At 44.4% G+C, this 26641-nt stretch overlaps 1 protein-coding gene across 1 annotated transcript; it reads right to left on the minus strand.

The window, feature by feature from the left end:
* Positions 1-1465: 1465 nt before the first annotated feature.
* On the minus strand, positions 1466-7942 carry LOC142826495 (uncharacterized). Its single transcript, XM_075919035.1, has 2 exons — positions 2586-7942; positions 1466-2355 (listed from the first exon to the last, which is right to left on the minus strand). The coding sequence occupies exons 1-2, from the start codon at positions 3033-3035 to the stop codon at positions 1957-1959; spliced, it is 849 nt and encodes a 282-aa protein (XP_075775150.1). The 5' UTR covers positions 3036-7942; the 3' UTR covers positions 1466-1956.
* Between the last annotated feature and the right edge of the window lie 18699 nt (positions 7943-26641).

Below are 26641 nucleotides of genomic sequence, written 5' to 3' on the forward strand. Positions count from 1 at the left end.
AGCCACTTAATTCAAACTAGTTGGAAGCTATCCCTTCTCAGCTTGCCCTGGTGGCCACTCTGGGCCAAACCAGGGAAACTCTTCTGCCCCCCTCCCAGCCTCAGAGCCCTTAAAGGGCCATGGTCTGGCTACTGTGCTTGTGCCAGTTACAAGCCCGCCAGCACCCAGCCAGCAGACCCTCCACCTGGCACAAGATAAGCCAGCCACCCGCTGCCACCCAGCCCTCCGCCCCTTCCCAGGACCAGGCTGGCAGCTCACAGGAGCCTGCCTGGGGCTGCAAGAGGCAGGCGCCTGCCTGGTTGAGTGTGGAGATCGTGGACCTCATTGAGGTTTGGGGGGAGGCCTCCAACGTCCACGATCTCCGCACTAACCACAGTAACGCGGCTGTCTACAGCCGCATGGCTGACAGCCTGGCCACCAGAGGCCACATGCAGACACAGGAGCAGGTCCGCTGCAAAATTAAGGACCTGCGGCAGGCCTACTCCAGGGCCTCCCAGGCAGGGGCCAACCCGAAGGCATGCCCTCACTTTGAGACCCTGGACTGCATCCTGGGGGCTCACGCAGTCCATGCCCCCCGGGTGGTGATCAACCCGGGGCAGAGGGACCTATCCCTGACACAGAAGAGAAGGAGGAGGATGCTGAGAGCCAGGAGCCTGCAGGGAGCCTGCCCAGGACCCAGGACCCCTGAAGTACCCCACAGAGCACATCGGCTGGGTCGTCCGAGGCCGGGGACAGCTCCATATGTGAGTGCCATCATGGTCCCCTTAGGTGTATGGCTGGCATAGGGGGAAGAGGGAGCCCAGGGACCGTGCACCTGGGCCTTGCCCACCATGGAGCAGCAGCTGGGTGTCATGCAGTGGCCCTGGCCCTTTCCCCACATGCTGACCTCGCCTTGCAGAGGGGGGTTGGGTTTCACCCACCATGTCCCCACAGAGAACTGACCACTGCTCTTGTTTCACCACAACCGCAGCACCTGGGACGCAGGGCACACCACCCTGCCTGCAACAGCCACCCGCACCCGGGCCAGCAGGCGCACCCACAACCTGGAGGACTACCACCGGCAGCACCTGTGACTACTGGAGCACCATGTCCTCATCCAGGACCACTAGGTCTGGGAGGATTTGCAGCTGCGGCAGCAGAGCTTGGAGGTGCTAGAGGAGGAGAGCTGTGCTCTCAGAGATCACCTCCAGACCCTGGTGGACAGGTTCCTGCCTCCTCCTGCTCCAGCCCCTGCGGCTGCCCCAGCTCTCACTCCTCCTCCCATCCCTGCTCCCCCTCCCGCTTCCTCTACACCTCTCGTCCCTCCTGCCCTACCCTCCACACCCACTCCCCCTCGACGCCCCCGCACCTGCAGTGCTGTGAGATGGGAGAGCCAGCAGGACCCTCAACCCTGAGTTTTCCCTTCCCTTCCTCCCCCTTCCAGCTCCCTCCTCCCAGGTTTCCCCCTCCCCTCTCCCACTCTCACTCCTCCCTCCCCCACCCCAGTTATGTACAATAAAGAGATTTTTGTTGGCAAAACAGATGTGTTTATTTTACATTAGGAAGGGGGGGTTAGGGAGAGGAAAGGGGAAGAAGGCCCCAGTGGGGCATGCAGGGAGAGTTCAGTCCTCTTCCACCTTGAAGCTCTCCCTCAGGGCTTCCCGGATCCAGATGGCCTCCTGCTGGGCCTCCCGGATGGTGGCAGTACGGCGGTGCACGTACTGGCCAGCCATGCGCTCAGCCTCAGCCATCTAGGCTAGCAGGAAAGCCTCCCACTTGACTCACATAAATTGTGCAGCACACAACATGCTGCCACCACGGGAGGGATATTGTGCTCGGCAAGGTCAAGGCAGGTGAGGAGACATCGAAATCGGGATTTCAGGCATCCGAAGGCCCCCTCGACCTCGATGTAGGCCCTGGTGAATCTGGCATTGAAGGCTTGCCGGGAGGGGTTGAGGTGCCCCGTGTACGGCTTCATCAGCCAGAGCTGTAGGAGGTAAGCCGCATCCCACACCAGGCAGACGGGCATGTCCACGTCCCCAACCCTGATGTGGCACAGTCGGGGAAGAAGGTCCCAGCCTGCAGCCTCTGGCACACAGAGGAGTTCCAGAACACCCCGGAGTCGTGTGCCTTGCCGGACCAGCCCACATTAATGCCCCAGTGGTCACACACGGCCTGCAGGAAGATGGAGAAGTACCCCTTGTGGTTGATGTACTGGGAGACCTGGTGTTCCATGGCCCGGATGGGGATGTGCGTTCCATCGATGGCCCCCCCGCAGTTGGAGAAGCCGAGGGCGCCAAACCCCCGGATGACCATGTCCGGGTCGGTGAGGTGGACCACCCTGTGGAGCAGCACCTGGTTGATGACCTTGACCACCTGCAGAGAGACACAGCAATCCGCGAATCACTGGGGCGCCCAGGTGGCTGGGAGTGTTCGTTCCCTGGCACTGCCCCATTCCCAGAAGCAACCCCCGCGGGCGGCACGTAGGACGGCCGGGACAGACTGAACCCTCCCATGAGGGACACTTTCACTTCCTCCCCCCCACACGTTTTCCCTGGGGCGGCCCATCCCCTTCTTGCAGCCCCAGTGACCGGTGGGTGCCATACCTCCATGAGCACTGCTCCGATGGTGGATCTCCCCACGCCAAACTGGTTCCCGACGGATCGGCAGCTGTCCGGCATAGAGAGCTTCCACAGGGCGATGGCCACATGCTTCTGGAGGCAGTTGGCGGGCCTCATGCGAGTGTCCCATCGCTGCAGAGCAGGGGCGAGCCACTCGCAGAGCTCCAGGAAGGTGTCCTTCTTCATCCTGAAGTTCTGGGTCCACTGTTGGTCTCCCCAGCGCTCCAGGACGATGAGGTCCCACCAGTCGCTGCTGGTGTCCAGACGCCAGATGCGGCAGGGCACGCTGGCTTTCGGGCGCTGCTGCCACTCCTCCACGACCCCCGGGGAGGCCAGGAGGAGAGGCAGGGGGCTGACGTGTACCAGATGGTGCAAGGCAGCCTCCAGACATTGCTGGCAGGCTTGCAGCAGCAAGTCCAAAAACTGGAGCAGCATGCCCAGGGCGAGCTCTGGCTCTCTGGTGCCAACTGCGGCGGCATCCCCAATGGGAAGCACCGACACAGGCAGGCAGAGAGAGAAACATTTTGCTGTCCCTCGGCGAGGTAGGCAAGCAAGCAGAAAAGCTGAGAACCGGCTGTTCAGGGGGGTCCCTTTAAGCACAAGCCTCAGATAGCCTCAGACAGCAGCCACACAAAGCAACTACTGACCTGATGCCCTGCCGGAACTGGTTTCAGCTGCCTTTAAATGCGACCCAGCGTATAATCAGTGTGGACGCGCTAGTTTGAATTAGCAAAATGCTAATTCGAATTAGTTTTTAGGTCTAGATGCGCTAATTTGAATTAGCTTAGTTCGAATTAACTAATTCGAATTAAGTTCATTCGAATTAGTGCTGTAGTGTAGACATACCCTAACACGGCTACATCTCTATTACTATTCTTTTTCAAGCTGTTTTTTTTTTTAATTGGCTTGTAATAATAGGGTAACTTTGAGATCTATTAATGAGTTCCCCAGGCAAGTTAAAATGTTCCCCAACAAGTTTCTGTGACTTACCTTTTTGAATATCTGACTTGTGTCCATTAATCCTTTGTCACAGAGACTGTCCAGTTTGGCCAATATACATGGCAGAGGGGAATTGCTGGCACTTGGTGGCATAGATCACATTGGTGGTTGTGCAGTTGTATGAGTCTCCGATGTGGTGGTTTATGTGGTTAGGTCTTGTGATGATGTCGCTTGTATAGATGTGTGGACAGAGTTGGCACCGGAGTTGATTGCAGGGGTGGGTTCCTGGATGAGTATGATGGAGGTGTGCTGCGTGGTTGCTGGAAAGAATTTGTTTAAGGTTAGGGGGTTGTCTGTAGGCGAGAATTGGCCTGTACCACAAGTCCTGCAAGAGTGAGGGATCATTTTCCAGGATAGGTTGTATATTGTTGATAATGCGCTGGAGAGGTTTAAGTTGGGGGCTGTCGGTGATGACAAGTGGAGTTCTGTTGTTTTCTTTGTTGGGCCTATCTTGAAGAAGCTGATGTCTGGGTACCAGTCTGGCTCTGTCAATCTGTTTTTTCACTTCTCCGGGTGGGTATTTGACTTTTAAGAATGCTCTATATAGGTCCAGTAGGTGTTTGTCTCTGTCCGTGGGATTGGAGCAAATTCGGTTGAATCTTAGGACCTGGCTGTAAACAATTGATTGGGAAATGTGTCTGGGATGCAAGCTAGAGGCATGTAGGTAAGTGTAACCGTTGGTAGGTTTCTGGTATAAGGTGGTGGAAATGTGTCCATCATGTAATTGTACTGTAGTGTCAAGGAAGCAGATTTATCATGGGGCTGATCAAGGCTGAGATTGATGGTGGGTGGAAGTTGTTGAAATCCCTGTGGAAGGTCTCCTTCCTGTGGGTCCATATGAGGATGATGTCATCAATGTAACATAAGTAGAGTAAGGATGCTACAGGGCAGGAGCCGAGGAAACATTGTTCAAGGTGAGCCATAAAGATGTTGGCATACTGTGGAGTCATGCGGATGCCCATGGCTGTGCCACTGACTTGAAGATATAAATTGTCCCCAAATTGAAAATAGTTGTGGGTAAGGACAAAGTTGCAGAGCTCTGTAACCAGGTGTGCAGTGGTGTCACCAGGGATAGTGTTCCTGACGTGGAAAGCTAATCACACCCTCTCCCCTAAAGATCCCTATAGTGTATGTTTCAGGCAGAAAAGTAGGGGGTAGGACATATCAGTTTCCAGGATTGTCAATGCAGACCTTTAAGAAGGGCTGGAGGCTCTCAGAATTAGAGGAAAGAACCTCTGAATGAAAAACAGCAACCAGGGGCTCCCCAAAGATAAATGCTGGAATTTCTAGGTGAATAGGTTCCTATAGTACAAAAACATTTCAGACACTTGTTCCTAGCTGTCACACAATCTCATCAGTGCAAAGGCTTTGCCCTTTAAAGCTCCTCAAAAATCACTACATCCTCTAGCAAAGAGTTCCTCAGAGTGACTAGAAAGATAAAGATGACACCTTTTTTTTTTTTTCTGTGACACAGAAACATTCTCTATTAGGTTTTTCTACCTGTACAGGAAATCATGAAATAAGTCTTAAAAGATTTGACACGTAATGTCATTCAAAAATATTTTATGTTAATATTAAACCTATTTAACATATTCACAAACTATCTAGAAAAAGGGGTAAGCCATGAGGTGACAAAATTTGCAGATGATACTAAACAGCTCAAGATAGTTAAGTCCACACTAGACAGCAAAGACTTAAAAGGGGATCTCGCAAACCTGAGGGCATGTCTAAACTACATCCCTCTTTTGAAAGAGGGATGTAATTTAGACATATCGAAATTGCAAATGAAGCCGGGATTTGAATTTCCTGTGCTTCATTTGCGTAATGGCGGCCGCACATTCTTTCGAAAATGATTATTTCGGAAGTGAAACAGCCGTTTAGACACAGTTTAGACTCTGTTGGCCAAAAGCTGGAAATGGATGGCAGGAGATGGATCACTTAGGGTACATCTAGACTGCAAGGATCTATCGGGAAAAGATACGCAAAATGGCTCTGCATTTTGCATATCTTTTTCTGATACTTTTGTCGGAAGAGGCTTTTCTGAAATTTGGCCAGTTTAGGCTAGGCCAAATTTCAGAAAACCTCTCTCTTTCAAAAGCCCCCTTCTTCCTCGTGGAATGAGGAATTCAGGAGCTTCCGAAAGAGGACATTTGCTCTTCCACAAAAAAAAAAAAAACAACCAGAAGAGCAAACGCATTCCCTGGACAGGGCAGAGTTTTTTCAGGATACCTCTGGTATCCCAAAAATACCCTGCAGTCTAGCCGTACCCTTAATGATTACTTTTTCTGTTCATTCCTTCTTGGGCATCTGGCATTGGCCACTGTTGGAACACAGGATACTGAGCTAAGGTGGTTCTTTGATCTGACACAGTAGAGTTGTTCTTATTTTCATTTCAATAATCATTGCTATTTAACTGATTAATTTTATGCTGGTAAAACCTTTGAGTGGTAGTAACAGTCTGGATTAACCTCAATACAAAATACTTGATGGCTCGAAAGCAAGAAACTCTCATGCCCCTTTGGAAAATGTAGCAATTCTGAGTAGCTTTGATTTTATCTCTCCATATGCTTCAAACTGTTGCCAGTCTCTGGCATCATGGATTCCTCTCTCTCATCACTTAGGAAGAAAGAGAATATGTTGTTTGTCTGATAGCACAGCAGAAGGCCAGGCTAGGTAAATAACAGTGTGAAACTCAGCATTATAATCCACTATTGAGTTTTCTTTGTTGATATATGGGTGGCTAGCATTTCAATCAGCTTCAGTACCAATAGCAGTGAAAAGATGAAGCTTTTAGCATTTAATATGCTCATTTGATTTCTCTCTCTTTCCAACATTGCACAGACTTTCTTACAGTAGATGAAGACTTTTCTGCCAGCATTCCTAATGATTCTTCTGTGTCATGGATAAAAATTTCACTAATTTTCTTTCTTTCGCTACTGATTTTAGTAGATTCACGTTGTCTCTTTAAGGTCGAGAAACTCACATTTAACAGCTGTGCCTAGGATTTCAAACCATATTAGAGGTTTTAGAACATAATCCTTGGACTCAATGGAACAGAAGATCTGTAGGTCCTTAAACCATCATATTATTTAATTATCTCTTGAAGACAGTCAGCCAATTTAGGTCGGAAGGTTAACATTCTTTAAAGAAAGGTAAATTCCATTCAATATCTTTAGAGACTGAACATAAACATTGGTTTGGATTTCAACCCCAAACATGTCATAGGCATTGAACATTTATATGGGCAGAATCACACTTACTAGTGTCCATATACTATTTCATAACATTAATATTTATTAATAATGATCTTCTGCAATGTGATCTGAAGCCATGAGGCTGGCCCATTTGGCCAAGTCTGAGAAGGCTCCGCTAAGATCTTGCTAAATGCTGTACAATGGAGTATCTTCACCACCAAGATTTTTAAAAGAACCAGCACAAGTAGGAGCCACACTATGCTGAGACTAGGAGGTAAAGGACATAGAGAAGACTGCTGAAGGTACAAGAGAAATTCTAATCTCTGAAGTGGGACTGATAAGTGGAAGAGTTTAAATCAATGGACTTGTACCAGGGATGAATTTGGACCAGAGTCTTTGTCTCTGATTTTTTTCTGAGTTGCAGGTTGTTTTTTTACTATTGATTGTGACTCAGACAGCAAGTGAACCTCAATGAACACCACCTAACATGCGAGGCCCCAAGAATACTGTGGCAAGGAGCCTGCATTCTGTGAAACTTCAAGAGAGCAGATTGGAAATTCCTCAACAGCCTCAGGTACATTACAAAAATTAAGGTTTTATTGAATTAAATATGAACATGAATAATACAATCAATGCAGTATTACCTGTGTTATTAATTTGATATTACTACATTTCATTGATTTTATGCTCTCCAACATTTCAAATGTTCTGCATGCTGCAGAATTCGGAACTCAAAATGAAAAAAAGTCCACTTAAAACGTTCTTAAAGAGAAAGCTGGATATTTTGGCATATGAGCAGGAAGTAGTTGAGGCTTTTTGATCTTGAAAGGTGTGGGAGGCAGTTTGGGATTGTAGAGTATGTACATTAGCTGGCTGCTTCTATTAAAATGATCAGCAGTGAAATAGCTAATATTGTAGATATTAAATTGTCATAATTATTTTTCAAAGTGGACTCCACATACACATACATATATAGGCAGTCCCCGGGTTACGTACAAGATAGGGACTGTAGGTTGTTCTTAAGTTGAATCTGTATGTAAGTCGGAACTGGAGTCAGCTGCTGCTGAAACTGATCAGTTTCAACCGCGGCTGAATCTGGACGCCAGTTCTGACTTACATACAGATTCAACTTAAGAACCCCAGGCGTCCCCAAGTCAGCTGCTGCTGAAACTGATCAGCGGCTGATTCCAGGAAGCCTGGGGCAGAGCAACTCTGCCTCGGGCTTTCTGTAGTCAGCCGCTGGTCAGTTTCAGCAGCGGCTGACTTGGGGACGCCTGGGGCAGAGCAGCTGGGGTGCTGCTGGGTTGCTCCAGTAGCGCGGCTCCTCGGCGCTACTGGAGCAACCCAGCAGCACCCCAGCTGCTCTGCCCCAGGCGTCCTGATTCAGCCGCTGCTGAAACTGACCAGCAGCAGCTGAATCAAGACGCCTGAGGCAGAGCAGCTGGGGTGCTGCCAGGTTGGTCCGGAGCGGCGTAGGCAAGAAAAGCCTGGTCTGCTGGCGGGGGAGCCACTAGCTGCACCCCCCCCCCAGCAGACCAGGGACACGGGGGTGGCGGGACCGCCCAAGTCCTCCACGGCTTTGCTCCGTCTCCCTGGTCTGCTGACCTGAGAGACGCAGAGCAAAGCCGCAGAGCACGCGGGCAGCGGGACAGTCCAGGCGCACCGCGGCTGTCTCACTGCTGGCATGCTCCGAGGCTTTGCTCCCCATCTCCCTGGTCTGCTGGTCAGACCAGGGAGACGGGGAGCAAAGCCGCGGAGCACACCCGCAGCGGGACAGCCCAAGCGCGCCTGGGCTGTCCCGCTGCGGGCATGCTCCAAGGCTTTGCTCCCCGTCTCCCTGCAGACCAGGGAGACGGGGAGCAGCTTTTCTCGCCCCGGAGGACGGGGGCGGCGGACCGCGGCGCATCTGGGCGTCCCGCCGCTCCCATCCTCCGGGGCGAGAAAAGCCCCGTTCGTAACTGCGAATCCGACGTAAGTCGGATCCGCGTAACTCGGGGACTGCCTGTTCACACAACACCACTGGGGTAAATGGGACAGTGCACATCTTCCTGACAACTATCATTTCAGGCTAGTTGCAGACTCAGGCAGACACCAGGTCATCAACTTGTATTTAGACTCATAGAGCAGGAAGATCTCACGATATCATCAAGTCCAGCCCCCTGCCCAAGGCAGGACCAATCCCAACTATTTGGTTCATTACATTTTTTTAATGAAAGCTTAGATGCTTGAGCACAGTTCAGTTGCAGAAGTTGGAGTCTGTGCCTAAATCTAGGGCCAAGAAAAAAAGTGAACATGGGACCCTGATTTTTTAATGATCCCATTACACTTGTTAGAGAAGATGTATTTTTACAAAAGATTCTACAAAAGAAACCTCTCATCTGGGGACAGAGGCCCATCATGAACAAAGCAGTGTCCCACCAGCGTAGTGTTGATGTATACACGTCAGTCTGTTGCGTTTCCATAAGTTATAACATCACAATGACTTTCCTAGAGTTATCAAGGATGAATTTGGACACTGGGCTATAATTGCACATTATTGCACATGGCTTTGGTTTCTTTACATACAGCAAATCTTTGGCATCTGGATAAAAGTAGGTAAAATTTTCCAGCACATCCTAGACAAATACATCTAGCAAATTATTATTTCTGTATTTTACGGTCCTCAGAAGTGGTAGGTCTGGTTTACAGAGTGAATAAATGGGTGAAATGATGACTCTAATGAAGTCAATGGGAATTTTGTCACTGTCTTCACTGGGGCCAGGATTTCACTCAAAGGATTTTGAATCCAAATGGAGATGTGACCCAAGCATGAGGGTAACATACAAAATAAAAGACAGTGGATGAGGAAGGCCAAGAGTCCCAGTAAAAAGGTCACACAGTTAGTCCATTTAGTCATGGGCACATCTTGAAGAGTTAAGTGTGTCTCTGTGTATGACAAGCATATTCGACATAGTCCTAATTTTACCTAGATATTCCGCATCATCCTACTTATACTCAGATAATCCCATGCATGTAGGAAAAAAGCTGCAGTGTCTGCTTACCAGATAGACCTGCTTTCTAGCAAACTTGCTATATTCCTGAAAGTTTTAATTAATAAAATTAGGCAGTTGAGTTGCTGGCCTACTGCCAAAGCAGCTCCTTTAGTTTGCATCTGCAAAATGGCAGCCTTCCAAATACGAGCCAACAAAGACAACAGAGAAAACACTTTGCTCAGAAAACAGCGCAGTTTACACTTCAGGGGACCCTCACATTGCCCTTGGCTTCCACTTTGGAGGGCTGCAATTCTCCCTTCTTTGCAGAACTTTGATTCAGTGGATTTTGATGGTCAGTGCTCACTCTTGCACATGCAGAGCAAAACAAAGGCTCTAGTCCTGAATTTCTGAATTCAGACCACAAAGGATGACTCCCACAATGACTAACTCCTTCGGAAAATGAAATTCCACAATAGACCAGTGATTTTAGACATCCTTGGGCCTCCCATAGCTTCACGGCAGCCATTGCACACATTATTCTGTGCTGAAGTGCCCTTTCTGCTAAATTTCTTCCTGCACCAGAATCGTTGGTTCTAAGTAGAATGGAAACACACGGGTGAGATGAATTCCTCCCAAAGGGCTTGTCACTAAAGAGAAGTGTTCTGGACAGCCTCTACTCATTACCTTGGGTGCTGCTCATTTCACTGGATCAGCTCCACCAAACACTAAGATTATGAAGAATTTCACTTGAATGTTCCTTTGGGAATTTATTATAGGGGAAAAAATAACATAAGGCCTGATGCTGCTCCTAATTAAGTCCCTGAGTGCTTGCTGATAAGTTCAATGAAGCAGGGGCAGCCACACAATATTGACCAATTATTTCTTTTAGAGAATAGGTAGTGTTTTTTAAACAGAAGCAAAAAAAATAGAGGGACAGCTTTTTAATGATAATTGGGTGCTGCAAGATGCAGAGTGGTGCTTCTAAAAATTCCACTAGGCATCTTAGTACCTAACTTCCATTTGGGAGTTAGACATCTATGGGATTTTTAAAAAAGAATGTAGGTTTCTAAACCCCATTGTTTTCAAATGAAAGTTAGGCATCTCTGGGTACATCTTTAGGCACCTAGGTACCTTTAAAAAACTGGGTCGAAGCCAACAGTTCCTCCAAGTCTCAGGCTTGCTCTAACATTTACTGTTTCATGTGTAAAATAAATTTCATTTACAGCAACCTTGCATTTTATGTGCTTCAGAAAGTTCTTACTTCACGATAACACCAGGCTTTCTGTTTCTAATTAGCTTTCTTTCTTCATTTGATTCCTTATTCAGAATGATGTTTGATATTGATATTTCCCCTCCTCCTCCTCTGCCTCTCTGTGAAGGAGAACAGCTCCCTCGTGTGAACCATTCAGTTGTTTATCTGGCAGAAAGGACTAGCAGATGCCACTCTAAAGCAGTGGTTTTCAACCTGAGGTCTGTGGACCCCTGAGTATATGTGTGGGGGAGAGGGAAAGGTGTTGCAGACTATGTCTAAGATTTCCAAAAGGCTTACACCTCTGTTTGTAATTTCTTAGGGGTCTGTACCTGGAAAAAAAGGTTGAAACCCATGGATCTAGAGAATCGATTTATCCACTCAGCCATTCATTTTGCTACTCCTGATCCAATTGCTGGAGTATAAAGCCAGGGCTGATCCCAGGAGTCCAATTATGATTCAAGCAATTGGCTGCCCACCAAAGGAACTTCTCTTCATTGTAACAAAGATGGAAAAAATGTGCTCACTACAGCAATATGAAAGTTCACATGGGAAACGACACACTGACTAAGCAGAAACTAAGAACTATGTTTGACAAAGATTCTTAGTAGAAGAGACATTTTTGAGTCTCAGTGTGGAAGCTCTCAGGCAGCTGAAAAGTGTCAGCTGTGACATCAACAGTACAGGGATACCACATTCTAAGCCAGTGTCTTTCTTGCTTTAAGGTAAATGTAACATTCCAAAGAAGAACTTTACAAATCAGAATTTTGGAATGTTTAAGCACATTGGATAACATAATCTTAACTATACGTACAAAACAATGAGGTCTAAATTAGTTGTTACTACTCAAGAAAGAGATCTAGGGCTTATTGTGGATGTTCTCTGAAAATATCTATTCAATATGCAGTGGCAGTCAAAAAAACCCTGACAAAATATTAGGAATCATTAGCAAAGGGATAAATAAAACAAAATATCATATTGCCTCATGATAGGTCCACTTCTTGAATACTGCATGAAGCTCCGGTTGTCCCATTTCTAAAAAGATGTATTAGAATTGGAAAAGATTCAGAAAAGGGCAACAAAATGATTAGGGATATGAAACATCTGCTACATGGAATATCTAGTTTAAAACAAACTAGATAAATTCATGGAGGTTAGGTCCATCAATTGCTATAAGCCCAGATGGATAAAAACAGTGTCCCTAGCCTCTCTTTGTCAGATGCGGGAAATGGATGACAGGAAAGGAATCACATGATGATTACCTGTTCTGATCACTCCCTTTGGGGCAATTGGCATTGGCCACTGTCAGATACTGGGTTAGATGGACCTTTGGTTTGACCCAGTATGGCCGTTCCTATGTAGATTAATGAGACTGGGACTTTTCAGCTTCAAAAAGAAACAACTAAGGATGTGTTGGTCAGGACAGAGTTGTGCAGATCCTTGAAGATAACACATAAGGATAAGTTTAAACTTAACCTCATGGGTGAGGGACAGCCACTGGAGGAATTCAAAGATGTGAATAAGGTGTACTGGACAACAGGCATCAAGGAAACTAGAGCAGTTGTATTTTGGATTGGCTGGCTGTGAATGACAGGGAATCAGAGAATCCAGCAGGGGGTTAAGACAGAAATTTCCTGTTATGTATATGTAAGTAATATCTGGTAAAGCCTGTGGTGGAAAGGCTTTACAAATAAAATTATTAATAGCAATAAGACCGCTTAATAAGGACCAGTTCCAAAATCCACTGATGACAGTGAAAAGACCGCCACTAAATTCAGCAAGCTTTGGATTGCACCATAAAAAAATGTTCCCTAGTTATATTCCCACTAAAAATAACATCCCAACAAAGACAAACAAATTAGAGCAGTGTAATGCTCCAATCTGCATGCCATGTCAAGCTAAATCAAGTATCTTATTGTGAGTTGATGTAGAGCTATACATTTGTTATTTTACTTAATCGGTAGACAGGCTTGCGGGCCTGTGTCTTTCCAGAGACAAAGGGAAGCCTGAAACAACTAACATGGGCTGTATTATCAGTACTTAACACTCACAATCAAAATCATCAGGAAGACAGAGATGTAGAGCTTCTTTTTTAAGACCATCACACATACTGAGAAGTTCTCATTTCAGGAAAATCTGGGCCACTGAATACAATGTAAAAAACAATTAGAAATTTACTTCAAGAAATGGGTAGAATAAAATAAATAGGGTAAAAGTATTAATTGGGGGGATTGAAATTACATTCAGTTTTATGTATACTATTAACTGGATGGCTGACTATGCCAAATTCTGACTGAAACAAAAGAAAATAAGAAAAATAGCACTAGAATATTTCTTAAGATAGACTTTGATTTAAAAAGATACCCAGAGTGGTTTGTTTGCTTTTTTGTTTTGTTTTGTTTTTGGTGAGGGCTAGATATGAAAGTCCAGTCTCCATCACTGCTTCAGGTATTTGTGCAAATAATTCTTGCTGGTAAGAGTATGTGTATTGAACCCAATTCTCTTCTTACACTGGTGTAAATCAGGTGTATCAGGTGTATTTAATTCAATACAGTTACAATGATGTTCGCATGATGTAGGTGAGAAGAATCTGGCTTAAAATTCCAGACATGAAAAACAACAAATGATCTGGTAGCAATTTATAGACTAACAAAACATGTAGATGGTGTCATGAGCTTTCGTGGGCACAATACCATCTACATGTTTTGTTAGTTTATAAAGTGCTATCAGACCATTTGTTGTTGTTGGGTTTTTTTTTGTAACAGACTAACTCGGCTACCGCCTGAAGATTCCAGACTCGGTGACAGAAAAATAAACCTTATGAGGTTCTTCTACTTATACAACAGAAAATTTAAAAATAATACAATAAAACACATAACCATTCACCTGCCATCTGCATGTGTCAGAGTATGATATAAATGTTCATTTTTTAAGAGATTGTGAACTCCTCATTCCCACTGGTGAGTTGTTAATGACACAAGTAGTCCCTTTGACTTCATTGAGAGTGCTGTTATAGTAGCTACTCATTAATGTGGGTATGCAGATTTGCATATGGTTAACTCACTACTGTGAAACAAACTAGATTATCCCCTTCTCTCAAAGTATGTCTACACTGCAGCACTATTTTGGGATACTTCTGGTATCCCAAAATAGCTATTCCACATCTTTTAAACAAGCCTGTTATTTCAAAATAGCTTTCAAAATAATGGGCTCGCTATTCCGATGTCCCTGTAAACCTCATTCCACAAGGATTAAGAGATATTTCACAATAGTGCTCTATTTCAAAATTTGGCGCTATGAATCTTATTCCGAGCTACGGGTGCAGTGTAGATGCACCTTCACATGGGGAAACTGTAACAATGATATTAAATAAACTACCTGAGGCCTTACAGTAAAAATTGGGATAAAAATCTGGGTCTTCTGCTACCTACTTCTGTCCTCTGTTCACTGGACCACACTCCACACATCACCTCTCCTAGACAAAACAGTATGTATGGCTGTGTCCAGACTCAGGGTTTTTTTCGAAAAAAGTAGCCTTTTTTCAAAAAAACGTCACCTGCGTCTAGACTGCAGCCGCGTTTTCGAAATTAAATCGAAAGAATACGGCTTTTCTTTCGACGGCGGTAAACCTCAGTCCACGAGGAAGAACGCCTTCTTTCGAAAGTGCTCTTTCGAAAAAAGGCGTTCTTGAAAGCAAACAGGCTTTTTAGAAAGAGAGCATCCAGACTCACTGGGTGCTTTCTTTCGAAAAAGCGGCTTGCTTTTTCGAAAGTTCCGCTGCAGTCTAGACGCTCTCTTTCGAAAGAGGCTCTTTCGAAAGTATCTTTCGAAAGAGCCTCTTTCGAAAGAGTCTAGACATAGCCTATGAGAAAGAGAAAGAAAGCATTTACTTCTCAGGGAAATGAATGAAATGTAGTGCACACCAAAGAGAGAAGTTTGATCCTCAGAAGTGTTTATGGTATTCCAGGATTAGCCATCTCTCATTGGGACAGTATAGCCATGCCCACAACAGGTTGTGGCAAATCCCCGCCGGTGGTAATTCACATCCCAATGACAGCATGCGTATTGTCTTTAAACTGCAAAAGATGATTTGTAAGCTATGAGCAACCAATCTCCAGTTCCCATTAATCCCTCAGATGCCGACATAAGAGGCTTCTCTATTTTTATGAATATTAATGGCTCATTACAACATTCAAGAGGAAACCTCTGACACTATAGAGATTAAAAAGAGCTGACATTCAATCCTAGATAAGTATCAGAGGGATAGCCATGTTAGCCTGATAGCCTGAATCTGCAAAAGCGACGAGGAGTCCTGTGGCACCTTAGGGTATGTCTACACTACCCTCCTAGTTCGAACTAGGAGGGTAATGTAGGCATACCGCACTTGCAAATGAAGCCCGGGATTTGAATTTCCCGGGCTTCATTTGCATAAGCGGGGAGCCGCCATTTTTAAATCCCCGCTTGTTCGAATGGAACGAGGTGTACCGGTAGTTCGGAATAGGAATCTAGTCCGAACTACCTAGTTCGAGCCCCATGTAGCTGCACTACACGGGGTTCGAACAAGCGGGGATTTAAAAATGGCGGCTCCCCGCTTATGCAAATGAAGCCCGGGAAATTCAAATCCCGGGCTTCATTTGCAAGTGCGGTATGCCTACATTACCCCGCTAGTTCGAACTAGACATACCCTTATAGACTAACAGATGTATTGAAGCATAAGCTTTTGTGGGTAAAGACCCACTTCGTCAGATGCATGTCTTTGCCCACGAAAGCTTATGCTCCAATAAATCTGTTAGTCTATAATGTGCCATAGGAATCCTAGATAAGTCTACTGGGAAAAAGATGAGAAACAGGTGGGATGAGATCTAGGATTTGCCTAAGTGTGCACGGGACTGTGAACAGAAAGGAGGAACAAATCCTTATGAAACGAAGTCAAAATAAGCAGAAGAAAGAGGCAGATGGAAATTTGGGTCATGATGAGTCATGTTGTTCTAGCTTTCTTCTCCAATAACTTAAGTTATAGTGCATGGTAGGTGTACACAACCCTATGCTATTAATAAACTGTGCCAAACAGATGACAAACTCTCTACCCCAGTTTGCAATTTAAGGTTCTGCGTCAATACCCACTGAAATCAAAAGACAGCGCTCCATCTCCCCCCCCTCCTCCCTTCCCCTGGGCTTCAGTGGTTAGATTAAGACCTAGTTTTAGACACAGATTTGTATAATATGATTGTTATGACACAACAGAGAGAAACAGAAGTTTGTAATGCCAACTAAATGATCCTCAGAAGACTCTTGTATTAACAACGTCCAGATCCTTGGATGACTAGTCCTGTTGAATATGTATGAGTGTACACACAGGCTACTCTACATTTACCAACACTGATTGTGAATTAATTTCACAACTTTCAATTCCCCCAGCTTTTTCCAGCTCCCAAGCTAATAGTAACATTCAGGGAGGCTGAAAGAATTGCCAGGTCTCTGGGCAAATCATGCAGTAGGGTGGGGGGAAGGGAGGCTATGTGCTCCCAAGAGGGGCAGGTCCTCAGCTGGAAGGGCCGAGGCACCAGGATAGCCAGTCCCCAGTGCTGCACTGCCCCTGCCCCCAGCCAGCCCGCAGAGTTGCCTGGAATGTACTGCACAGCACTCCAGTGGTGATGTAAATTACCTGGGGCTCTGGCTACCACGGCTATGGTAGGACCCTTTTGAATTGCCGGGCCCTGGGGCAATTGAACCCTTCCCCTTCCTCTCTTCCATTCTCCAACCCCCTCACTGGCAGTCTGTGTCATAGTTAGGCTGAAAAATATTAATTGTGGTTGATATGACTTATGTTCTCCTAAGAGGTTGTGTAGTTCGACTAACTCACCTCTGAAAATTTATCCACCATGCTGTGTAGATCTGAAATACAGTGGCTGTCTTCTAGCTCAGATTTATCTCCTCTCTACACCATACCTTTCTCCTGTGCTCTTTGAAAAATATTGTTGAAATGCATGAACAAAGTGTGACAAGTGGAGCTTTACACTGCACAATGTCAGCCTGACATTTTGGTCCTATTTTTCTGGGGTTCTGGCAGCCTTTTTTAACTCTTTCATTTTGTGCAAACATTTAAAAATTACAACTACACCAAGGACCTTTTAAAAGTCCTCATGCAGCTCAATTCAATGCCAGGCCCTTTCTTTAAAACGTGACCAGGTCCGCGAGTATCAAATTGTCATTTGCCAACAATTCATCTCCACTACAATCCTTTAATCTGTTTCCTAAACATCAAGACTCTTTCCCAGAAAGTGTAAACATCATTCTTTGTCCATTACTACACCCTGTATGCAAGCAGTGGCAGCAGGTTGGAACATATGGCAATAGTACTATAGATTTTCCATCAAAAAGCTGTCATCAAACTTCACTGCACACTGTTAAGAGAGAGTGTAGTTGTAGAGTTCTTTTTCGGGTCTGGGAAGGATATACTCAGGGTCACAGCAAAATACTAGGTGAAAGAGAAAGTCCAGCATATACACCTTAACCAGTGGGGCCAACAGACACTGTAGGCCCTGGGACAAGGTGTGGGGGACCATTCCACACTTCCAGAAGGAGCAGTACCAAGGGCAGAAGGGGCAGAGCCAAGGGCAATCAGCCTTTAGTGCCTCCTGGACTGCCCCCCCCCCCCCCCCAAGCCATGCAGAGCAGCACTCCCATATCAGTTCAAAGGGCACCATGGCTCTGGCCACTGCTGCTGCTGTGCTAGCAACGGCAGCAGCTGGGAGCTCTGGGCCCGTTTGAATGGCTGGGCCCTGAGGCAATTGCTCCCTCATCTTCCCATGAACAGGCCTGACCTTAACATACTCAGAACAGTCTTCACCAAACTAGAACACTCCACCATAGAAGTAGGTCACATCATAAAACAGGCCACAGAGAATCTGCCCCAACAGAGAAATAAAACTTTCTGACCTCACACCCCTAGTTGTAACCTACTATCCCACACCAGAACATATAGAGTACAACTGGACTACATGGCTCTGTCGACGGAGCCATGTAAAATAGTTTACTCAGCATAGTCAATGAAGTGGGGATTTAAATAATCCCCACTTCATTAAAATAAAAATGGTCGCCGCGCTGTGCCGACGATCAGCTGATTTGGCACAGCGCGGCAGTCTAGAAATGGCGAGGTCGACAAGGGAAGCCTTTGTTGACCGCTCCAGTAAACCTCATTTCACGAGACATACTGGAGCGGTCAACAAAGGCTTTCCTTGGCAATCGTGCTGCGTCTAGACTGCCGCGCTGTGCCAGATCAGCTGATCATTGGCACAGCCTGGCAGCCATTTTTATTTTAATGAAGTGGGGATTATTTAAATCCCCACTTCATTGACTATGCTGAGTAAACTCTTTTACATGGCTCCGGCGACGGAGCCATGTAGTATAGACGTACCCATATAGAGTATCAAACTACAAGCCATACCTAATGGAACCCCTGAGATGCAAATATCTTTCCTGAACCCCCACTGAAGCCTTCAAACAACCCCCCAACTTCTCCACACTCATAACCAGAAGCATGTACCTCATCCAGTGCACTACATATCCCAACAATAAATATGTGGGTAAAACTAATCACTGTGCTCTTGTATGAACTCACACAGGAAAGAGACAAACCAGTGGGTGAACAGTTTTAACACAGCAGTCACTCTGTATTTGACCCATCAGTCCTAATACTGTATTTCAAACTTGCATTTGGTCGGTCCTGGTCAGTTTCGTTCAACCTCTTCATTAATATCTGGATGAGGGGATAGATTGCACCCTCAGCAAATTTACGGATGACGCTAAGCTCAGGGGAAGAGGTAGATATGCTGGAGGATGAGGATAAAGGATCCAAAGTGATTTAGACAAACTGGAGAATTGGGTCAAAACAAATCTGATGAGATTCAACGAGGACAAGTGCAGAGTCCTGCATTTAGGATGGAAGAATCCCATACAGCACTACAGGCTAGGGACCGACTGGCTACAGTTGTGCAAAAAGGACGTAGGAATTATAGTAGATAAGAAGCTGAATATGAATCATCAATTTGTCTTGTTGCCAAGAAGGCTAACAACATGTTGGGCTGCATTAATAGGCACATTGCCCAAAGACTGAGGGAAGTGATTATTCTCTTCTGCTTGGCACTGAAGAGGCCAGTTTTGGGCTCCCTACTACAAAAAGGATGATGGCAAACTGGAGAGAGTCCAACAGAGGACAAGAAAAATAATTAGGGGGCTGGAGCAAATGATTTCTGAGCAGAGGCTGAGGGAGCTGATCTTATTTAGTCTGCAGAAGAAAAGAATGAGGGGGAATTTGATAGCAGCCTTCAACTGCTTAAAGGGGGGAGGGTCCAAAGAGAATGGAGCTAGAGTGGTGGCAGATGACAGAACAAGGAGTAATGGTCTCAAGTTGTAGTTGGGAGATGTAAATTAGATATTAGGAAAAACTATTTCACTAACTGGTGGTGAAGCACTGGAATGGGTTGCTTAGGAAGATGATGAAATCTTCATCCTCAGAGGTTTTTAAGGCCAGGCTTGACAAAATTCTTGAATGACCATGTACAAATTTTATTAGTTTCTAAGGTGCTGCAAGACTATTTGTTATCTTTTAAGTTATTTTAGCTGGGATTGGTCCTTCTTTGAGCAGGGCGTTGGACTAAGATGTGACACTATGGCTACGTCTAGACTACATGGCCATGTAAAATAGTTTATTTGGCATAGTCAAAGAAGCGGGGATTTAAATAATCCCCGCTTCATTAAAATAAAAATGGCCACCACGCTGTGCCAACCATCAGCTGATCCAGCACAGCGCAGCAGTCTAGACACGGCACAGTCAACAAGGGAAGCCTTTGTCGACCGCTCTGGTATGCCTCGTGCTCTCCAAACAGTGGTTAAGGGGAAGTCTCTATAATATTTCCTCACGTGAAAGTAATAAGCCTCTTTATAATCTGACATATACCAAACACTTCTGTTCCAGCTTTTTTCACAACTTCCTCATGAGCAGGCCAAGGATTTCTATAACATGAAGACGAGTTTTGCCTAACAGTTAATAATCTGTCTCCATTAGGGATATGAATGGGTAACCAGTACCAGGTAAGCATCACCCTTATTGGATGCTGCTTACCGTGTGCTGGTTAACCAGTACCTGGAAGTAGCCTGTGGCTCACCATTGGCAGAGGCCTGCTCCGGCCCCACATGGGGGTCAGTTGCTGGCAGCCTGCTCTCGGTCCCCTCCCCCGCTACAGCAGCAGCCCGCCACTGGGATCCCAGCTTAATCAGTTAACCTGTTAATTAGTTAACTCATTAAATGCTAGGTTTAACCTGGATTTTACATCCCTAGACTTCCTCTGTATTTAAGTAATGCTCTTTGTACAAGATCCTCCTACATAAAAGCACACTGGCCTGGCAGGTATTATTAAAAATGTATGTATGCTGTATGAAGATAGATTTTTGTACTGCTTGCAGAAAGTCAACAGCAGACTTCTATCAACATCGATACTCCAGAGTCTGAATGAAAGGGTAAAACATATTTCAGACAATTTGGCTATTGGTATGGTAGATGTCAGATACTTAGGGTGGCCTCAATAAAACATCTGAATCATTTTGCTTAAAATCTACACAAGTCTATTTACCCTTTTAAGTTGTTGGCTTCCTTCCTACTAGTACTACTTGTCAATAAATTAGCAGTCTACTTAAATATGAATTCTACAGTCAGTGACGGAAACTCTGTGGAATGTAACACAGCTGTTTTAATTTGATTAATATTTTTCTAAATTTCCTCGTTAGAATGTTTGCATGGTTTTTACAAAAGAGATTTGAATTTAAGATGCATTTGGATAGCTGCAAAGCTCAGCACTTTGTGCAGATTTCAAGAGAAGACAGACTATGCAGTCTAGGATAAGCTTCTTCTGTAATATGTTTCTAATATGTAATCATGTGTATGTGTTTCATATGTCTCTGTACTAAACTTATAGATTTAGAGATGGGCTTGTGCGACAAATTCCATCTAAATGTTTTTGAGGTAAGTTATTTCCATCTTTAAAGTGACAACTCCTTAACCTCTTCATTGCAATATTGATCTCTGTGATCCTCTCAGAAAGAATTCAGGGAGGCTTCATGATCTAGAAAACTGCATATAAAACTACCAATTCCATGTAGAAAAAGTTTTTCTCTCGTGCAGCAAAATTTAAAATCTCTGCAAAATAAAGGATCACAATTTAATACATCAAACTGAAGTGTACCATACAGTCCTAGTACCTTGCTAAATGAACCAAATAACTGTTTCTGTTTGTTTTCCCATGTACTTTATGTGCCATAGCGTACCACTGGTGCTATTTGAATAGTAATGAGTATGCATTTAAAAACATCTAAATTTCACCATTTTTACAACTATCATAAATTACAACATATGACTATAAAGCTACAAGCCTGACAATACTGAAATGACAAAGAATTGTCTGACCTCAATGCATCATCACTTTAAAAAATACTACTGGTATGGCTCTTACCTCTGTTTTTCAAGTTTTTGATCAAATATTCATATACAGTTCTCCTCTTATAGCTTTGTCACTTCCACGTCTCCTCTGTAGTTTTCATGTGGATATTCTTTATTCAAGACTTTCACATTCTTTTAATGGCAAAGGACCTTTATACTCCAGTTAAACTGTAATCTACTTATTAAATCAAGATTGCTAACTAAAAACTTGTAATAAGTCACCTGGAGTTGCTAATATTTTAATGGATTACATTCCTACCCTTTGACAAAGTGACGACTTATATTATTCCCCTCAGATTTTGACTATGTTTAAATATTTATGATTTCCATGAATAACTGAGATTAAGTTCTGGCTATCAGACAACCAGATTCATGTAGTGTTATAGCCAACTTGGTCCCAGGATATCAAAGAGACAAGATGGATGAGGTAATATCTTTTACCGGACCAATTTCCGTTAAAGAGAGAAGCTTGCAAGATGAAGAGCTTTGTGTGAGCTCAAAAGTTTCTTTCACCAACAGAAGTTGGTAGAATAGAAATATTACCTAACTCACCTTGATGCTAATGAGATCTGTGACAGTTGTATTCCAAAGCATCTGCATTGTTTCTCAAATTTAAAGTGTATCACTTTTGACCATATCAAAGTATTTCTGCACCTTCACTTTCACCTCTTCATTTTAAAGTGTAGTTTTACTCTTAAAAAATGTATTATAAAATGACACCTTTAACACATGGAACAGATGCATCAGGTATTTAGTTGTATCTGATTTTAGTGGCAGACATTTCTATGGCTTTTTAGTTCTGTTAACTTACAAACTAATAGTAATCTGGAATCTATCCCTTCTTGTGCAGCAACAAAAATATAATCAAGTCAAACCAGGTTACCTGTGTAAATCCTTTGAAGGCTATGGGGATGTACAAGTGCAATCAATAGTCCTATTTCCCCTGAAGAACCTTCCTTATTGCAACTGAGAGAGAAAGCACTCAAATAACACCTCAGTATGCAAAATTGACAGGAAACACTCATAAATTGAAGACATTTGACACGGAAATCTATTCTATTGAGACGATTACATACCTCTCCAATGCATTTGTAATTGCTTTTCAAGTTATAATCACAAGTTTAAAAATTTTTCACTCATTTCAACTCACAAACCCATTTTAAAAAAAAAATCTATTTGAGGCACTTTTTTCCACTGATTTCACCGCAAAATTTTTAAATCTCAGCTATTAATTTGACATATCAAATCCCAGACCTGCCCCCAAACATACTGTAAATTTTTCTACACTCTATTTACTCCTCTCTTCTTTTGGCCACCAGAGCTGGACTAAGGGGTGGGCTAGCCAGGAAGCTGCCCAAGGCGCCAACCTATGGGGACCGCAGCAGCCGCCTGGGGCGGGGGCCGTGTTAACCCCTGCAGCACCAGCCAGCAGCACCCTTCCCCCTGCAGCCGCAGGGCCCTGCACGGCCAGGCGCAGCCCACCCCGGGCAGCCCCGGTCTGCACGCCATTCGCAGTGGCCAGGCCAACTGGGTAGCGCATGCGCCGTGCGTCCAGAGGTGGGGCCACGTGTCCTGGGGGCGGGCCCACGCATGTGCCCTGGGCACCGTGCGCCTGGGGCCCAGGGCACCAAGATGGCTTGGATCAGCCCTGTTTGTCACACTAATTTCTCGACTACGAGATTAACATAAGAACAGCCATGCTAGACCAATGGTCCATCTAGCCCTTTATTCTATTTTCTGACAGTGCCCCATGCCAGGTGCCCCAGAGGGAATGAAGAGAACAGGTGATCCATTCCTGTCATCCAGTCCCAGCTTCTGAAAAACAGAAGCTAGGGACACCATTTCTGCCCATCCTGGCTAAAAGCCATTGATGGACCTATCCTCCATGAATTTATCAAGTTCTTTTTTGAACCCAATTAAAGTCCTGGTCTTCACAACCTCCTCTGGCAAGGAGTTCCACAGGATGACTGTGCATTGTGTAAAGTAGTACTTCTTTTTGTTTGTTTTAAACCTGCTACATATTAATATCATTTGGTGACCCCTAGTTCTTGTGTTACAGGAAGGAGTAAATAATTCTTCCATATTCACTTTCTCCATACCAGTCACAATTGTATCTCTCTCTATATCCCATCCCTTCTTAAGTCATCTCTTTTCCAAGCTGAAAAGTCCCAGTCTTATTAATTTCTCCTCATGTAGCAGCCATTCCGTACCCCAAATCATATTTGTTGCCCTTTTCTGAATCTTTTCCAATTACAATACAAGTTGAAACGCTGTAATCCAGACTTTAGTAAGGCACCGCTACTGGCCTGGCATCATCAGGGTGACCCTGTGGGGCCAGGAGCGTTGCCAGACTAAGGAGTCAATAACGCAGAGCCCTGTGTGGCAGCAGGGCCACTGGTGGCAGTGGAACTGCCAGGCAGAGCATGGAGTACCAGGTGGCAGTGGGAGCTTCCGGGGGAGTGCAAAGCCCCCACTGCCCATGTTAGCAAAGCCACAGGGAAAAAGCAGACCCCTGCATGTCAGCAGGTGAGTGGCCGGAGGGGCGGGGGGAGAACAGAATGCTCCTCCTTACCCCTGTGGGAAGAGCAGAGCCTGGGGTGGCCAAGGAAAAGGAGAACCCCTCTCCAGTCCAGCAAATTGCTCCATCTAGGATCAGTCAGGTTGGGAGGGTGTCAGTCTAGGAAGGTTCAACCTGTATTTCTTTTTTGAGATGAGGTGACCATATCTGTGACAGTCCCCCCTATTCCCCTCCCCCCCCCATACTTTATGAAATTGGTATATGAACATTAATATGCATAACTCAAAGATGGATAAAATACCTCAAGTAATCTATTTTAATGTTCTAATCTGCTGGATCTATATATCTTATTTTGGTGCATGCATCATTCTGGTATGTAAATTTAGAAATAGGATTTATGAGATTGTTCATGGTTTTAAATATGCTTAGGAGAGCCATCAATGGTGCTCTGGAAGTCTCAATGACTGGGTGATCAACTTAAAGGACAAACAAGGCTGTTCTCAAGTTAAGTCTAAGCAATGGTTGGTCTTAGGAAGACATTGATCATACTGTCTTGTACTGGGATACCAGTTTAACTAGGTCATTTCCCAGGAGAGGAGGGATGTAGAAGAAAAGATTCCCACCCAAGAAAAGCCTATTTAAGCAATGAAAAGCTATCAGTGCCTTTGTCTTCAGCTGACTGGGGGACAAGTATAACTGAAGACCCAAGTCAGAGTAAAAGATCTTTGACTTGAAGGCTTGCCTGAAATATTAACAGATTTTAGGGTAAGGAACTATTTACAAGTTTTAGTATATTAGAACTAGCTACACATTTTTTCATGTTAATTTTGTAACTTACTTTGATCTGTCTGTTTTCACATACAAACAGGATTTAAGTGGTTGCACCTAATAAAAACTCAAACCAGTATAAATAATTGTTGCAGGGGGTGGGGGGGAAGAGAGGGAGAAGAGGACAATCAGCATGCACATCCCTCTTTCATTGACAATGGGGGCTTGCTCAAATGAGTTTTCATACTGTAAAACTCATACATGAAGACCAATTATTTGGGGGTGTTGATCCTTTTTGGGGGTTGGCTTCCTGGGTACTGTGCCTTAGAACTGCATTCTCCCAGAGCTGAAGTGGTCCAGTGTCTGCATTGCTCTGGAGGGAGGAGTACCCCAACTTTGCGCCTTGCCTGGGGAACCCCACAGAATCTGACAGCGGGACAGGGTGGTGAGGAGCCCGAAAGAAAGGCAGTGAGTGTTGGTAGCATAATCAGCACACCTAGGAATAGTCCCAAGGATCTGTGACTGCACACGGTCACAATCTGCATGCAGTATTCAAAATATGAACATACCATGTATTTATATTGAAGCAATAAGTTAGTGTTTATGAACTATTCCTTTCTTAATGATTCCCTCTTACCCCATCACAGATTACTTTTGCTTAATAACCTTTGGTTAAGGAACTTTGTCAAAGGATTTCTGGAAATTTAAGTACAGTATATCCACTAATTCACTCCCTTTCCCCCCCAATCTACATTCCCATTGACCTGCTCAAAGAATTCTAGTAGATGGGTCAGACATGATTTCTCTTTACAAAAACGATATTGACTCTTTCAATAAATTATGTTCATCTAGGTGTTTGACAACTCTGTTCTTTACTATAGTTTCAACTAGTTTGCTTGGTACTGAAGTTAGACTTGCTAACGTATTTGCCAGGGTCACCTCTGGAGCCTTTTTAAAAATTGGCATCACATTAGCTATCTTCCAGTCATAAGCTGGTTATGAAAGTCGTCTTTGTGAAATCCATTGCCAGCACTGTCAAGCATACACATGTATCAACAGCAAGGTTAATGATATAACTTCCAACCCACATAACACACATTTAATTGAGTTTAAGGATATTTTTTCAGTATTTTTATGCACCATAAAGTGGAATATATTTAAAGTGTAATGATGTAACAAACAGTAGCACAAGTGAATCTGCACAGCACAATCTCAGTAGGGGCTTCTGGACTCTACTGTAATAAAAAAAGCTTCCCCAGACAGTAAACCCAACCTCACTGAATACTGTATATTAAACCATCAAATGAAGATAGCAAGATACTAACTTATCTTGTCATTGTTCCAGATAACAAGTTAAAACAAACAAGATGAAAATTAGATTTTTAAATATATCAATTCAATGTGTGTTAGCAGCAGAGACAAAGGAATTATTTGCCCAAGTTCCGTTAGCTTTGTCACTTAAAACTGAAAAATGCCATTTTGCAAGGTAAGCAAATTGGCAAAAAACATGATATCCCATTGGTAGTTGTGTCCCATTTATCTTAAAAACAAATGCTTTCTAGTGCCTTCTTATCGTAGTGCCTTTCCTTAGAAGAAAAGCCAGACTGGGAAGAGCTGTATGTTCACTTTCAGTACAATACCATACACAAGATGATATGAAAACATCACCAAGTTCCCATAATCCTATATGCTGCAAAGCAATTACATGAAGGAGTACCAGAACGGAGTCAGACACACTATTTTATGGATTTGCAAAACTTTTGAGTATTAGTTTAAATCCTACTAATTCCTGCATGGGCTTACTTACTTTGGTGACTTATTAATCAAAATAGACAAAGGAAAAAGG

Source organism: Pelodiscus sinensis, chromosome 1 (genome assembly GCF_049634645.1).
Source record: "Pelodiscus sinensis isolate JC-2024 chromosome 1, ASM4963464v1, whole genome shotgun sequence".
In the NCBI taxonomy this organism is placed as follows: domain Eukaryota; kingdom Metazoa; phylum Chordata; order Testudines; family Trionychidae; genus Pelodiscus; species Pelodiscus sinensis.

Bases quoted from the DNA above. Each gene is read 5' to 3' on its own strand.
- LOC142826495 (XM_075919035.1), bottom strand. From the start codon at position 3,035: ATGCTGCTCCAGTTTTTGGACTTGCTGCTGCAAGCCTGCCAGCAATGT. The intron at 2,356-2,585 runs GTATGGCACCCA...GTCTCTCTGCAG, and splicing joins TCGGAGCAGTGCTCATGGAG to GTGGTCAAGGTCATCAACCA.